Source organism: Diadema antillarum, unplaced genomic scaffold (genome assembly GCF_040938485.1).
Source record: "Diadema antillarum isolate AM-2024a unplaced genomic scaffold, OU_Dant_1.0 seq00000218_RagTag, whole genome shotgun sequence".
Lineage (NCBI taxonomy): Eukaryota > Metazoa > Echinodermata > Echinoidea > Diadematoida > Diadematidae > Diadema > Diadema antillarum.
The window spans coordinates 447,256-463,237 of record NW_027271273.1 but is presented as its reverse complement, the minus strand read 5'-3'; the positions used below and the strand labels follow the sequence as shown (position 1 = coordinate 463,237).

The window sequence follows — 15,982 nt, the reverse complement described above, 5'->3', positions numbered from 1 at the left end:
CAATTTTAAAAGAATTACTTTCTTACTGTAAAAAAAAGTTTTCATAACAAAATTTTCAAGCACATGTGGTTACATTCTTCCTCTAACTCACTCTCTGTGTGACAGAGTGCTGAATCTAGTGCTAGATTCTGCATTCTCAAATGCTTGAATTGTGCTGACATATTCTCTCATGCTGTTTGCAGGGTTCAATGACCAATTTCAAATGATAGTGACAGTAAACTTTGCGTGAGTTGACGTCCCAGAGACTGGCGAAAGTCTTCTGCCTTCAGCAATATTTGACTCTTGTGAGAGACAAAGTTTTTATGGATTCTCACAGTTTTTACTTTTTATCATCTTGTTCAGGCCGTAGTTACATGTTTATACATATGAGTTTGTATTTAATGGTGTTTGGGCATTTTTCTATTGCATGTTATATGAATGTTGCTATTAATTAAACATGGATTTTGTTAATAATGAAGTGTGCACACTTTCCCTTTTAAATAAACAGTTTACTTTCAGAGAAGAAATTTGTTTTTTGCTGTAAAACAGATACACTGCTCATAGACATTTATTAAATGACTTTCATCAAAAAATTCATACCAACTCCACTAAAGGACAACATTTTGCAACATTTTTGGTATTACTGGCCCCTCCATGCACCCAGACTTGCATGCATGATGATTTTGCTTGTCTATACCTGCTGTTTGTGGAAGCATGTGGCTGGTGCTGAACTATTATCATAAATACCCACTATTTAGGCAAAGACCAACTGAGCTTTCGTGGGCAGATGATACCATGTTACTCTACATATCAATCACCCCTATCAGGTCATCTTTGAGTAGGAAGACCCTCATAAACCGTCCCAGGCACTCAGGAATCATGGATGTGTTCTTGATCATTGTTTCTATGTCCTGCTGTCTCCCCCTCCTCCCTCCAGCCTCCCTTCCCGAGGACATATTTGCCCTGAAGAAGCTGGACACCCTGTCCTTGTCCCGGAACCGACTGACCACCATCCCACCCTCCATATCCAGGCTGGCGGCGCTCAAGACGCTCACCCTCTCGGGCAACGGCATCAAGCAGTTCCCGCTGGAGATCTCGGCGCTGCGGCATCTGGACGTCCTGGACCTCTCCTCCAATGCCATCACGGAGATTCCTTCAGGGTGCGGGGGTGTGCAGGCCATTGAGATCAACCTTAACCAGAACCAGGTGAGGGGTGGAAGGATGAGCTAGGGTATACTGAGGAGCCATTGCAGCTCTGTGGAAAAGATACATTCTCTATCGTGTAATTTAACCCGTTGAGGATGGACTGATTTTGCTACATCACGCATTTCCCATAGACACCTGCCCAAGTATACTCGGGATTGATCCTCAACGGGTTGAGTTCTTTTGCAGCAGCGGTTAGTGCCCTAGGCAAGGCACTTTAACTTTCATTGCCTAGTCATTTGGAGGGGACCTAGGGTTAGTGGTCCTGTGGTAGTTTGCTAGTAAGGGCTTCCTTTATCCCCATAATGATATGTAATAGAAAATACAGATGCACCAAAAAACACAAAAAATACCCCCAAAATACAACCGCAAACGCTGTTATCTGGTATATACACTATATGCAGCTTAAGCTGAATAGATTCTCAGAACCTTCAAAAATCTGATGGTGTTGTATTGTTTGTGATGGAGCAAAAGAATCTGATTGGAAGCATAATTATATCTATAGAAAAATATCCTACTACCATGAATTTGCAATAATTTGTCGGCAAAATAATCTCTTCAATACTCACATTTGATCCTCTGAGGTTCTGTCTGTTTAAGAGCTTTGGCATACTATATTTTGCATCCGTTGAACTTTATGAAGCTGTTCTTTTCTGTTGGATGCATATTTACAAAGATGTTGTTTATAAATGCAATATATATGTAATGTCAAAGTCAGCTCTGTTCACAAAAGTGAGGAGAAACAATGTCATAGTGTATCAAGGCTGGAACAAAAGTCGTGGGGGGAGTAGGAGAAGGGGGGGTAGTGGGGGGAAGGGGGAGATCAGTCAGTATGTCATAATTGAAAGAAACCTGTGTATCCTAACATATTTGCAGACATGTAGGCAGCCCTAAGGAGTCTACAGTACAGTATGTCTGGTCAGTGCAGTTCGTGTTTCCAGGAACAACGTGGGATGGGCACATCTTTTTACAACAGCAAAATAAAAAGTTGTTCACATACATGTACATAGCGATAAATGAGTTTCAGCTGAATTTTAGAGAGGAGTCCGTCTTGCCAGGAAAAGAAGTATGATGGGCAAAGTTCAGTGCAGAGCCAAATATGTGTGGTGGATTAAGTCATGCAATGCACTTATTAGTTGGCCATCTATCTGTCATCGTGGAACGGAAACGAGGAAGACACAGAATAGCTTTGTGCACAGATTTCCATCACGCCGCACTGTGCTAAAGTCGTCATGGTCTAATTTTGCCGAACGCTGACCAGGATTAGTCATCAGGCGGCCTGGTGATGGCAATCCCAACTGGCCGCCGATCGGAAAATGAAAATGTACAAGTTGATGGGGTAATTTGTCCCCCCCTCAAACGATGCGTCTGTAGCCCTGGTCTGGCATAACGCCCATCGGGTAAAAGAGACATCAGATGAGATTGGGTTGTTGTCAGGGCCTGGTTCGCGGGGGCCAGCTACTGCCAGCTATGCCGAGCCCAGATGATATGTCTGGGGATGTCACAACAGGCTTCTTATATCCACCTTCACGGCCAAGGTCAAATCAATTCTCGGAATCGGCGCTCATTCTCAGGGATGATGTCAGCTGCACTTCTTTCGCCTTGGAAGGACTGGAAGTCATAAAGGAGTCGTCTCCTATCAATTTTTTTTTTTATTGATTAGATCTGTTGGTATGCACACTTAGTGTGCTGATTGGTTGGTCCTTGATTCATGTCCTAGCCATGACACCAGTGTCCTTGGAAGGAGACAGACATTCATACCCTCTGTTTCTCAGAACTTCCAGTGCGTTACAGTAATATGGTACCTGCTTTGGGTGTAGAAACCCTGTCATAGAATGATCGTCACCTCACTCGTGAGAGCAAGCGAGGAACATATTCCCAGGGAAGGGAGATAGTGCACATTACTATGTGGGATTGCAGTGCCCTCCCTTCCCCCCCCCCCCCCCCCCCCATCCTTCTCTCTGGGAAGTAGGTGAAGGGTTGCAACTATTAGAGATGGCCAAAAACCATCTGGATGATAGGAGTGGCTAAATTATCCCAGGGTTTAGGCTGTGAGATTGCCGAGTATCTGCTCAATATGACATCATTTTCCTCTGGGCATCTTTGAGAAGAACTAAATCATTTAAGGTGCATCTTGGCATTATGGGGATAATTATCTGTGAGAACATACACTGTATCTGTGCTGTGAGCCACCCTCCCCCCCCCCCCCCCCAAAAAAAGTATTTCCAGTAAGCATTACAGCACTAAAATCAAACTTCCCCCTCATTCATTCATAGTACTGCAAAGATGGAATTTTTTTTTGAAGTGTAAATTTTTTGTGTGAATTTTGCACAAAATGAAACTAGTGTGGAAATAAAAGTGCACAATTTTTTTTACTTGTTATACATATAATTTATCATCTTATTGCTTTGATTGCAAGGTACATGTAGGTATACATTGCAGGGAATAACTGTCAATATCAGTTTTCTTTGTTTGTTTGTTTGTTTGCTTTATTTCCGTCATAAACATACATACAGATATAAAAGACAACATATAAGGTACAGGGAAAATGATACATCATGCATAAAAGTGAAGCATACATACATAGCAAATGAATAGTGTGACACATCATCGATATAAAAAAAAAAAGAAGAAATAGAATGTACAGTAGGATTATATAGAGAGAGATAATGGCTGGATAGCCCATAATCAGCTGCACTTTTCTGGTGCCGCTGGTCTTCCAATGAGCTGCTATTAAGTGGTCACTCAATTGTTATGACCATCGGAAAGTAAAAACACACGAAATTCATCTGAACCAGCCAAGCGCAAAAATTTACTTATGGGAAAATTTCAGCCTTTGCTACGTTCTGCTACAAAGGTCTATTCTGACCTTCCAATGGCTAAAATTAATTTGTTTAAGTATTTTGCTGCCAAAGTCTATATCTCACAGAAGTATTTATCATCCACCATTTCAAACCTATATTGTTAGCATTTCAGCTCCTTTTGATTTATTTGTTTTTTGGATATCACCCTTTGTAATCAAGTTCTTTCTTTAGAGCTCTATCTGTCACTGAGATGAATGTAGTTAAGTTGAATGGTTGATTTTGTTGTCTTATTATTGATTTGATGTGCTAGTCATTAAAAAAAAAAGTGTTTAAAAAAACGCATGTGCTGAGAACAAGCTCAGGGTTTTGAGAGGTTATTTTGGATTATTGTAATGATGCATAGACTTTAATTCATCTTGCTCTGGGACAATAGGTATACAGTTTTGCTTCTGTTTTCAACATAGTGACCTGCTATTGTCAGTCACCATAAAAAGTGTTGGTTCTCTCCCCAATCCCCATAATTCATTCCAATCTAACAGAAGAATTTGTTTGAACACATGTTTCGAAACTTGTTTCAGGCTTATGGTTATTTTTTGCAGATCTGGAAGCCAACTTCAATCATAATACTCCCCACCCCCCTCCCCATCCCCCATCCCCCATCCCACCCCAACAAGTTTCTCGAATCACATTTTGCCAGTTGCTGTCTGCAGGTGTTTTCCAATTGATATTTGCTCTCTGCATGGTGTGGCCTCTCAAAAATGATTGAGTAGGTGGAGCTTACTCTGCATTCTCTTCATCCTGGTGTGTGCATGTACTAATGCTACGTTTACACCAAGTTCCCGGCGACCAGGGCAGCCCCGTTTTCCCGAAATGTAGTGCGCAGTAGATAGATGAGACATTCTGCTGTTTTTCCCCCCTTCCTGTTCTAGTCTTGTTCGTTTCAGTCCTCGCTCCTGTGAACATATAGCTATCAGACGCCATTCTCACAATGACTGGTCAAGTTAGACTACACAATATTTTCAGTCGCGTCTCACTACGGACGCCTCCAAGTTTTGTTACGGCCTATTACGTACTGTCATGCTTTGTTGCGTTCACCCTGATTTATCATAACCGACAAGGTTTCTCTCTAACACCGGGACTGCCATGGCAAATTTTTTGACTGTTTAAAAATCCGACACAATATCCACGGCAATCATAGCCTTTCATGTTTTCCCATCCCGTCCCACCACGTTGTCTCAGGTCCATCCCAGTTAGTCCATGGTGGCCGGAAACATAACTGCTGTGGCTGCTGGGAACATAGTGTAAATGCAGCATAATACATCTTGTTCCATGTGAGCCCGTCAGGGGTTGAATACTGCAAATATTGTGATTTTCATGGTGGTTTAATCTTTTTAGATTTCACAATTAGGCTCTTGATCGTGAAAAAGTGAAAGATAAAAATGAAAATAAAAATTGGCCCGCATGCACTGTCCCTGGCCAGCGTTGCAATATCAAATAACAATCAATCCCTGTACTTTTTTTTTCTGAGAGATTTCAAGCAATGTTTTAACAAAACGGCTTAATTTGGTAGTAACACTTTTTTCTGAACATTTGTGTAATATTCTTTTTTTTTTCTATTATCATGAAAACAAGAAGACCATAACTCACAAACATGTGCGATCAACTGCCGTTCGCAAAATATCTGTAGGCCAAAATAAGCAGCATTTTTTGCAGCATTTGCTGTGAGAGGGTTTTGTGCAGGGACTGATTTCAGTGTCTGAGCAGCGTTGTAGTAACTTTAAAACAAGATTAAGAAAAAATAAAAGATAAAGAATCATGATTATATGCGAGAAATTTTTGTATTCTGAAAACCCTCTGCATTCCCCCCTCGTTATCACCCAAGCAGCACTTTGTGGAAGTACAGTGACATCTTCTCCCCGCACGCAGTGCACGGTCCGTTGTGATAGCAAGAAACACAACTCTCGTGTATCTTACATAAATCACCTCCTTACGTTTGCTCCTCTTACCGTTGGCATCGAATCATTTGATAATGTTTTATAGTTGTCCTGGTCCATGGTGTCACAACATGCCCGGCTGTCATAAATCTTTGGCAACAGTTCACACAAGTTATCCGAGTATGATGGGAAAGTTTTGAGCAGTGCCTTTCTGAGAAAAGAGACTTTTTTGCAGTGAAAGTTATCTCACGTGAAAATCTGTCTGTTTGTTTATTTTCCTCAGAAATGCGATACTATGTTGTCTTTCTCAAATGACATGAAGTTATTCAGTGAGCCAAAGGCTACTGATTTATTTAGGGGTATTAAATTTATTTAGTTCATGTGTATAATATGAGCGCTGTGAAAATGTAAGAATGAAGCAGAAATGTGCAATAAATGCAAGCTACAATGTATGTTTATTATCAACTATGATCCTTAACAGGCAAATAATTCAGAATGTTCTTATGATAAAATCATGTAATTAATGTTTAAGATTTCATTTCATCTTGGCCATCCATAGATATTGTTGGGAACGATGTAAGTATTCTCGATGTGAGTGGATGAAGTGGCAGCCTTGACTACTCTGTATCTATATTTAAATATCATTCAGAGAATCACTTCACTGTAGTTTTGAGAGTAGTGAAGAGGTCCTCAATCATGCACTGAATTTCAGTTTTGATATTGATGTAATATTATATTAATAACGCCTGTGAAACTATCTTTATGTGTCACTGTGATCAATCTAACTTAACAAAAAAAATTATATATACGGCTGTAGCCATGAGAGGGGGGGGGGGGTGTGGGAGGGGAATTGAATGAAAATTATGGCCTAAAATGATAAGTGTTAGATAGACTGGAATTTAGTGTTTAAGTTTTGCAATGTTTTCCTGTAACTTAGCGTGAGAAAAGTCACGTAAAATCACCATTATTCTCCTCACCAAGCCCACCTCATCTTGTTTACCTGGAACATTTCAAACATCTGTGGTTATTTTTTGTTTTTCATTGTAGCGTTTTCTGAAACCTCAGAATGTCATGACTGCAGCAGGGTCATGTCATTTTAAAAAGACATGATCCGTGTTTTTAACAACATGAAAGACAGATTGGCTTTGTTTGCTGTTATCATCTCTGGTGAAAGTGGAGAGAGCATTGGTAATGCCAGTATAGTCTGAAAGTGTTTTGTTGTTGTTTTTGTGTGTTTATTTGTGTTTCTTCACAGTGATTAATTCCATGTGAATTCATTATCACAAGAAGTTACTAATATTCCTGCATGCTTGGACTAAAACTAAATGATAGTTTCACAACCTTCTCAACGTGAACATGTGAATCCTATGTGTATTCCACTCTTTAAATGCATCCTTTGAGAGTGCATGGGAAATAGCTTCTTTGCCAAAAAGAAGACAGAAAAAAAAAGCGCAAACTGCACATTCAGGGGGGAAAAAAGAAGAAGGAGAAGCCCAAAACCTGATGATAATAAATAGCAAGCCATTGATGCAACAAATGCACCTTGTGTAGGATATCCTTTCCTGTGGTGAGTACTTCGAGATTAAAAGTGTCTAATTCCATGATGGATTGTCTGTTCTCACCCAAGTTCCGTGATTGCTGAGCGGAGTTGACATTTTAGGTCAAGACAATTTGAAGATAGAGTTACAAAACAGGTTTCAGTTTTCTGAAGCAAGGGAAAGGAATCGAATGTGTTTGTGTCAGAGAAAATAGGTAGTAAAAGGACTGCCAATATCTCAATTTGTAAGTTGGGAGAAAAGACATTACGTAAGATTTTCCATAAATGACTAAATGAAGCATTTTATGTAATGCATTTCAACAATTAATGACAGAATATGAGGAGCAAAGATTTGAATCAATTCCAGAATGAAATTGAACTATACCTCACAAAGTAACGATAAAAAAGAAACATTCTGACTTCAGATGCTGTTTACAATACAACAATACTACATTTTTGTGATTTTACTGTTGGGCCACTCACTCTATCTCTCCTCTCTATTCAACCATCTACTAGTATCTATCTATCTGTTCTTCTATCTATCTATATCCATCTGTCTATCTGTCCATCCATCCATCTATAGATCTATTCTACCTATTGTTCTATCTATCTATCTGTCTATCTGTCTGTCCATCTATCTATCTATCTGTCTATCTATCTATCTATTTATTTATCTATCCATCTATCTGTCTATCTATATCTGTCAGTCTCAGGGACCAAGAGAGATGTGTTCAGATGTAAACATGCCTCTTCACCTGCAGCTGAATGTCAAGGGTGATTATCACTGCCCTTGGTGAAACATAAAATGTTCACATGATCCAAGGTTTCATTCAAAAATTTGTCCTTGTACTCGCTCAATAACCATGGCATTCTACAAACTGTCTTCCCCAGACCCCATCCAGGGGAAAGACTTGGCAGAGATGCCAGCTGTTACTTTTTTTTTTTAGTATTTTGTACTTTTGTGACAAAAATACTGCAAGTTTCATGGAAAATACTGCCTTCCCCCAAATTTTGTTGCCACACATGTCTTTAAGGGAACAGGAAAAACACTGTTTTTGCATCAAAAGTGCACCTTTCAACCATCAGAATACTGCTATGCTGTTTGGTTAAGGTTAGCATCCCAGAGTTGGTGTAATATTTCATGGATTGTAACTTGAAGGCATTTTCATGAGTTGTTGAATTCACTATGAAAAAGCTTTAGTAGTGGAATGAGGAATAAACGTTGACCATTATTAAGATCAAAATTAACAAAATACATCCTCAGAGATGATTGGAATCAATAATTTTTGTGAATATGTTCAGTTTTGTGAATATCTGTCAACAAGCAAAATTCATATTCAATGAGTTAAAACACCACAAAATACATGTTGGATGCAGTATCAGTATATGTGTGCAGATGTTTGATGTGACGGTCATACATGGAGCTCAGGCTGTCAATTAAAGCTCATCAAACATTCTCTGTAAAGATGATAAAAACATCCCAATTAGCTGCGTAGATTTGAAAAATATTGGAAAAAAAAACCCAAAAGCAAACAAATTTTGAAATGTATATCTGTTCAACAGTCCCATGCTGTTTCATGCTGCTAATTATATATACTATATTTTATCTTCTACTTTAAAAACTAGCATAATTATTTTCCCTATTAACCCTCTATTTCTTAAACCTGTGACTTGCCCCACCCCTCTCCCAACTGCTGTCAATGAAAGCTCATCAAACATTCTCTGTAAAGATAATAAAAAATCCCAATTAGATGTGTAGCTTTGACATAAAAAAATAAACAAAATTTGAAATGAATATATATTCAACAGTCCCATACTGTTTTATGCTGCCTAATACACTATATTTCTTCTTCTACTTTAAGAACCAGCATAATTATTTTCCCTATTTACCTTCTATTTCCTAAACCTGTGACTTGCCCCATCCCTCTCCCAACTGCTGTGATATTCAGAATGTGTTCCGAGTGTATCAGCACAATCTTGCCACAGATATTAAACAAGTTCTACTTGCAGAAAGCAATCAAGTGTTTGTCAATCAAACAATCATTACTCATGCTTTTGACACACAAAGAAAATGACCTACACATGTATTCTGGAAACAAACACCTTGTAAAGGTGTATAAAGTTGGTTGGGTTTTTTTCTGAGCCAGATGAAGTAATTTTCAATGCGTAGATCAAACTCTAGTCTGAAGTTTAATTCTTCATGCTATTGTATGCACAATGAGATCACATATACACAGTGTTTTTGATAATTTCATCCTGTCGTTGCTATTGTACAAATAATTGCAGATAATTCATACCTTTGCTAATGGTCCCCTGCATTGATCTTTGAAAGAGTTCAAGTGTAATTGCAAAACTGTCAGTCATCTGTTGAGAACTAGAATGGAGATAAAGTGTATCAATATCCCTGAAAAAAAAAATAGTAATTTTCAAACTTGAGTTTGTACAGCAACTCATACTATCTGTCACTCAAATTAAAAAAAAAAAGGTTCTTTGGAAATGTATCATTCAAGAATTATGAAATAAACTCAAACATGTATTCAGAAAAGTAAAGATTAATATTGCAGAGATATTCAAATTTGATTTTAAAAACATAAAGAACAGGTTTTTAAGTATTGCAGCTGGCACTCCATTCAATGTGTTATAACATGCACAAATGCTCAAAGTCACTGTGACTCTCCGTTACCTTATGAGGATGCCTTCACCTATATTGATACAATGTACAAAGTAGACCTATGACCAATCCCAGAAAAAAAAAAGGGGGGGCCAAAAATGAGTGTCCGAAGTCCGTGTGAATGAAGTCAGATTGACAATTGATTGACAGTTGTTTATAATGTGTACATTATCACAACTGTGATACAGCAGAATGAACTTTCATTCTTTAATGTCTTGAGTGCCTTTTTCTGCTATTTTTGGACACAAAAAATACATTATTGATGTTATTGGCATAATCTACTCAATTTTAGATGCAGTTCAGCCCACTCCTATCCTGGGGATCATTTCTTTTTTCTTATCGATTTTGTGAAAAGTGTGAACATTCAGCTTGATGGGGTTATTATTTTTTTTTTTTGTGAGGGGATGCTAAAACCGCAAAAGTTTGGTCAACTCCCGACTGCGTGATGTCTTGCAGATCATGCATGTATGTGTCTGGCTGCTGGTAAAAGCGTTACTCTTGGGACGCCAGACTGGTGCAGTCAGCCTTGAGCGAAAGTGTGCGGCCGTGACCATGACACGCGTTTGTTCCAGGGATCAGCCCTGCCAAACGGAGCCGTCATTGACAAATGCTAACGCCAATCTGCCCGCCCCGGGAGTGCGCGCGCGTGATTAATGAGCCAGATTTTGTTCTGCGAGGCCACAGCAAAGATGTGGGAGGGCATGTGAACTGACATGTTATACATGCCACCACTGTACTGAATTTGCATGCACTGTTGGTATTAATTCCTAGACCAAAGGAAGTCTTTTCTTCCTTATATGATTGTGTAATCAAATCATCCGGTCAGTCATTGAAAAGCTGGACATGCTGGTCAGCTGATAATGCATTGGAGCAGATAGAAATATTTAGAATTTTTCACAGTCCAGTGTTTGTTCATTCTACAATGTTTACAAATGTATGTTTCATTATGATTTTTTTTTAAATGGAAATAGGCAACATGACAAAATGTTGTAACAGTGGCATATAAATGATGAATGAAACTATGAAAAGGAAAATACCCAAAAGACATAGTATACAGCATTTGTAACCATAGCTTTGTCAGTCCAGACTCACAGACATAAAAAGAAATCTTAACTTTCCCCGCTGCATTGGTCCATGTTTAGATGATAGAGGCAGAGATACCATACATTTTTTTTTTTTTTATTGTTGGCAATGTACTATAGTGGTATAAGCCTTGACATCGGTGCCCAGTAATCCTCTGTCACTTTGCGATCCCCCCTCTCTTTAAAACACTCCGAAATTCCCTGGCTGTCTCTTCTACCACGAAGACAGCTAGGATCCTCCAGGGTGGCAGCAGGGGAGGGATGGAGGGGTGGTGAAGGGGAGAGAGGGAGGCGCGGCCTCAAAGGCAAAATCTTGCCACAAGCTTCCTCCAAATTCTCAGCTGATATTTCATGTCATTTTTTGGTGGTTATTGTTCTTGCTTGAAATTTGTGAGAGAGTTTCTTGGCATTGAGCCAACATAAGATCCTGGATCTATCTCCCTATCTTTCTTTTCTCTCTCTCTCTCTCTCTCTCTCTCTCTCTCTCTCTCTCTATCTTTCTCAACATTGAGAAGAAAATCTCTTTGATTATGACAGTGGACTATGTCCTTGGACTGAAAAAAAAGGAAGCGGCTGTGATTTTGACTGATGGGATATCAACCACATTGTGACATCACGGCGTGCCAATTTTTGTACGCACCACTGATAAGTTCTGGTTGTAAGAGAAGGAATAGAAGAGAGAGAGAGAGGGAGAGAGAGAGAGAGAGAGAGGGTATAGGAAAAAATAGGACAGATGTTTTCATCCTGGATTCATTGTTTTGCCAAAGTGTAAGCAAAGTTTTTATCGTACAATGGACATCCCCTGATAAGGCTTTTTCAGTTAGTCATGCAAGTCCGTTGTGCCAGTACTGTTGTCAAATCTCACAAAGTGTGATGAGGTAATAGGTTCCCTGTAATGAGTATTTGTCATACGTGTAGTTGATGCTGACTGTTGCAAGACCGGTGCCTTTTGTCTCTTGTCTGACTGTTTTGATGCCAATTCAAAAACAACAATAGCAACAATGAAAAGAAGAACACAGAGATTAGGCAGAAATGAAACAAATTTGGATATGGAACGGTGACTTAACGCTGTGTCAGACAAAATTACTTATGCCAGCAAGTTTCAAGAAATTGATCATCAGCCAACGAAGGAACCTAAGATTGTAGGCTGGAGGCATGTTTAAAATGTTTTAGAAGAAAACAGTTTTTTTTTTCCCATTGCACTGAATTTAAGTGTCCACGAACTCTGATGAAGCTGTGGCAAGCCATTTTGTTTCATTCATTGTTCAAAGAGTTTGTCCAGTTAATGTTCAGCTGCATGCTTGAAATATGAATGTGTTGTCTTTTATGGTTAAAATAAGGTTTGTTGTATCATACCTAATTTGTTGTTGTTGTTGTTGTTGTTGTTGTTATTGTGGTTGTTCATTGTGAAATGCTGCTCCCTGTGCATATTTACCCGAATTCAGGAACTATAACAACACATTAAAAAACTTGAACCAAATTTTGACAGCAAACTTTTAAGGTTACGGAATTTGAAAGATTCTCATGTTTGCACAGGAGACAATAGTCTCAAGTGGCAACTTCAAATTAGATTAGGTGATGATGTCATCGCCGTCCACTTCTCCCATTGGCTTGTACATAGAATTCTATTTGAAAATGTGATTTTTTTTAATGTTGTCACTAAACTTTTTGTTGCACCTTTCCTTTAAGAAAACAACAACAATGCTACATTCTTGCACCTCTTTAAAGGAGAAATCCTCATGAGGTAAAAGTGTGTCTGAAAAGAGAAAGTAAAACTTTAAAAGCTCAATATACAAAAAAAAATGATTGAAATTGGATAATACCTCAGGGAAGTTATGAATTTGTGAATTTTCCTCTTATTTTCTCAAAACAGTTCTTGAACAGCCAATATGATTAATCAAATGAGTGAGTTGATGGTTATGAAATCGTACTCTTTCTTTACAGACCTAGATTATTTCTTTATCGATTCCATGCAAATGAATTAATTTCTCCTTTTGAATTAACTATATAAAAAAAAAATAAAAGTGATGATTTGCATTGAACTGAAAGAAAAACTTTTTGAGGTGACTGTATTTTTACTTTCTTTACTTATGTTCTCATCATTTATACCATTTTGCCAGAAAATATTGAAACATTGAAGCCTCATAATTTTCTTATTTAGTGTCAAATTTAAGTGGACTTTCTATCTTTCTTTTTGTTTGATGGCAATTAACATGGTCTGTGAAAGTGGATTGAACGTGAGGGTGGTGTTTTAGATAATATTTTCTCACTACCACATGGCATATTTTAATAGCACCTTCTCTCTCAAAAAAAAAAATAGAAAAAGGTACAAGAGAATGAAAGGTTATTTTAAGATGCTGCTTTGACAATGAAAAAGTGAAGAAAAAAGTACATAGTGCGGGTGAAGGAAATGGTCTGAAGTGATCACATGTGCTAAATTAGGTCATTTCTCGGAATTTTCAGGCCCTAATGGTTCCCGCTTCTGGATACACAATGCCACAGATATCACGCACAACGGCCCAGAGATGGGAAAACAATGGCAAATAGTGTATGACTCTTTCAGAGAGGAAACTGTTGGAGGTAGTCACAATTTGGACAGGTCCATACATCTCAGGCATATTGCTTTCTTGCGTTATCTAACTTAAAGGGAAAGGTCAGTGTTGTTGTTCAATAGACAAGTATATAATACCATCAGTCGTGGTTTGTATTGCAGTATGGTAAATGCATGTGTACTCATTGTCACAAAAGAGATTGTTTGAACATCATTGCTGTTTTCCTCTAAGTACATCAACATTGAGCTATTAAAACTCTATAAGGATTTGTATGCAATTGATGTAAAAGTTATTCTCTTTCAAGTTATTTCAAGAGAAAATGCAAGACTTTGTTCAAGTTCAAGTTTATTTTTTGTTGTTTCCAACATAATAGCATATACATTCAATATTGATAAAAGGAAACAGATGTAAACATAAGTATTCAAAAAGCAAAAAAACAAAAAGGAAAGGAAAAAAAGAAAAGATATGTGGTCACCAAATAAAGTACATATTGATTAATCAATTGACCAAACTACACGTAAAGATATCCATGATGTATGATATTGTTTATGGCATTGATGTTCAACTAAATTAAGTATTGGGAAAAGATGGAAGGAAGACTGCCTAGATGATAATCTTTATTTTACTCTTTTGCCATAACAATAACTTGAATAGTCGTTTAACACTGAAATTGTGTGCCATGTTCGCATGCTCGATTCATTCAATGGTCTGTCAATGTCACATATTTTGCTCAAGCACACTACCTATGGGCAGACCGATTTTTGATGAATACTGGCCATTTTCAAAAGAAAAAAAAATAGCCACAGCTTTGATGTAGAATTTACATTACAGTAAAGCTTGCAGTTTTATCTGCAATTTTGCTGTACTGCATTTCTGGCATAAACGCTTCAATAAAGGTTACATGGCTTTGAAAACAGGATGTTTTCCAAAAGTACTAATGCATTGTGGTCTGATATGGCACACAGGGGGTTTGCACAGTGACACACAAAAGACTTACAAACATGAATGACATATTCTGTGATGGCACTATATGTCATTTGAAGTTTGAGATGACAGAAGATTCTTATTTTCCCCCTTTAGTTTCCCCACTTTGCTTTTGTTTGAGGTTATAAAGATAACAGAAACTTATCCTCGCTGTTTCATCCATGTCTCTCATTGTCTTAAACATGTCTTTAGCTGTCATTGTTATCTTGAAGGGCATTTGCAAATGAAAGACATGTCAATTTTTGCAATTTTTTCTGTTGTGCCTGTAAAGGCAAAAAACGAGTGTGTTTACTCATGAATAAAATTTCCCTTTGTATTAACCTAATAGCCAATTAGATTACCTTTTGTGGTGTATATATATAATACATTGATTTTCATCAAAATCTTTTCTGGAAAATATGAACTTGGAAAAGTGTTTACTTTCTTTTTGTTGTTGAGTGTATCTATTACTAGTATGGTGATGCTTTTGTATTTTCTTGGTGGTATACACAAAAAAAAACTTAAAGGGATGGTACATTATTGGTTGAGGTGATGATTCAGCCTTTAAGTTTTTGCAAGATACTTAGAAATCACTTTATGAAATGTTACAGAGCATACAACTCTAAGAAGAATTCAAAGTTTATTTGATGAAAATCGGTCTTGAAATAGCTGAGATATTCAAAAACAAAGTAAAACAAAGTGATCCTAATAAAAGTTAGGTCCCACCTTTTATTCGGATCCCTTTGTTTTGGATATCTCAGCCATTTCAAAACTAATTTTCATCAAATAAACTGTGAATTCCTCTTGGAATTATGCGCTCTTCCATAATTCATAAGAGGCTTCTCATTATCTCAACAGACAAAAATGTTTGAAACCTAAAGTCTCATCTCAACTGAAACTTTACTTTCCCTTTAACAAACCTGCTTGAGAACTTTCTTTCAGCACAAGAGTAATTCATTGGCCAATTTGTAGTTTACCTACTCTGACATAACAGTAGGCAATTATTATGCTTTGTCAATGAAATTGTATGGTTTGGTTTCGGGAGAAATGCAAGCTAATGGGTGATAAAATTATCTTAGATTATAAGCATTCGTATGGTTTGGTTTCGGGAGAAATGCAAGCTAATGGGTGATAAAATTATCTTAGATTATAAGCATTCGTACAGGATGTGGCCATCTGCAAAACACACACACATGTATAATATTGTATATTACATAAAAGACTTTAATTTCAGACTTTGCCCTTAGTTTATATGCA

At 37.7% G+C, this 15,982-nt stretch overlaps 1 protein-coding gene across 1 annotated transcript in view; it reads left to right on the top strand.

The window, feature by feature from the left end:
* Positions 1-15,982, top strand: part of LOC139729138 (leucine-rich repeat-containing protein 57-like) — a 71,251-nt gene that overhangs the window by 43,879 nt on the left and 11,390 nt on the right. The window contains exon 3 of the mRNA XM_071640068.1: positions 917-1,185. Coding sequence (XP_071496169.1) covers positions 917-1,185 — 269 coding nt within the window. The remainder of the gene's footprint in view (positions 1-916; positions 1,186-15,982) is intronic.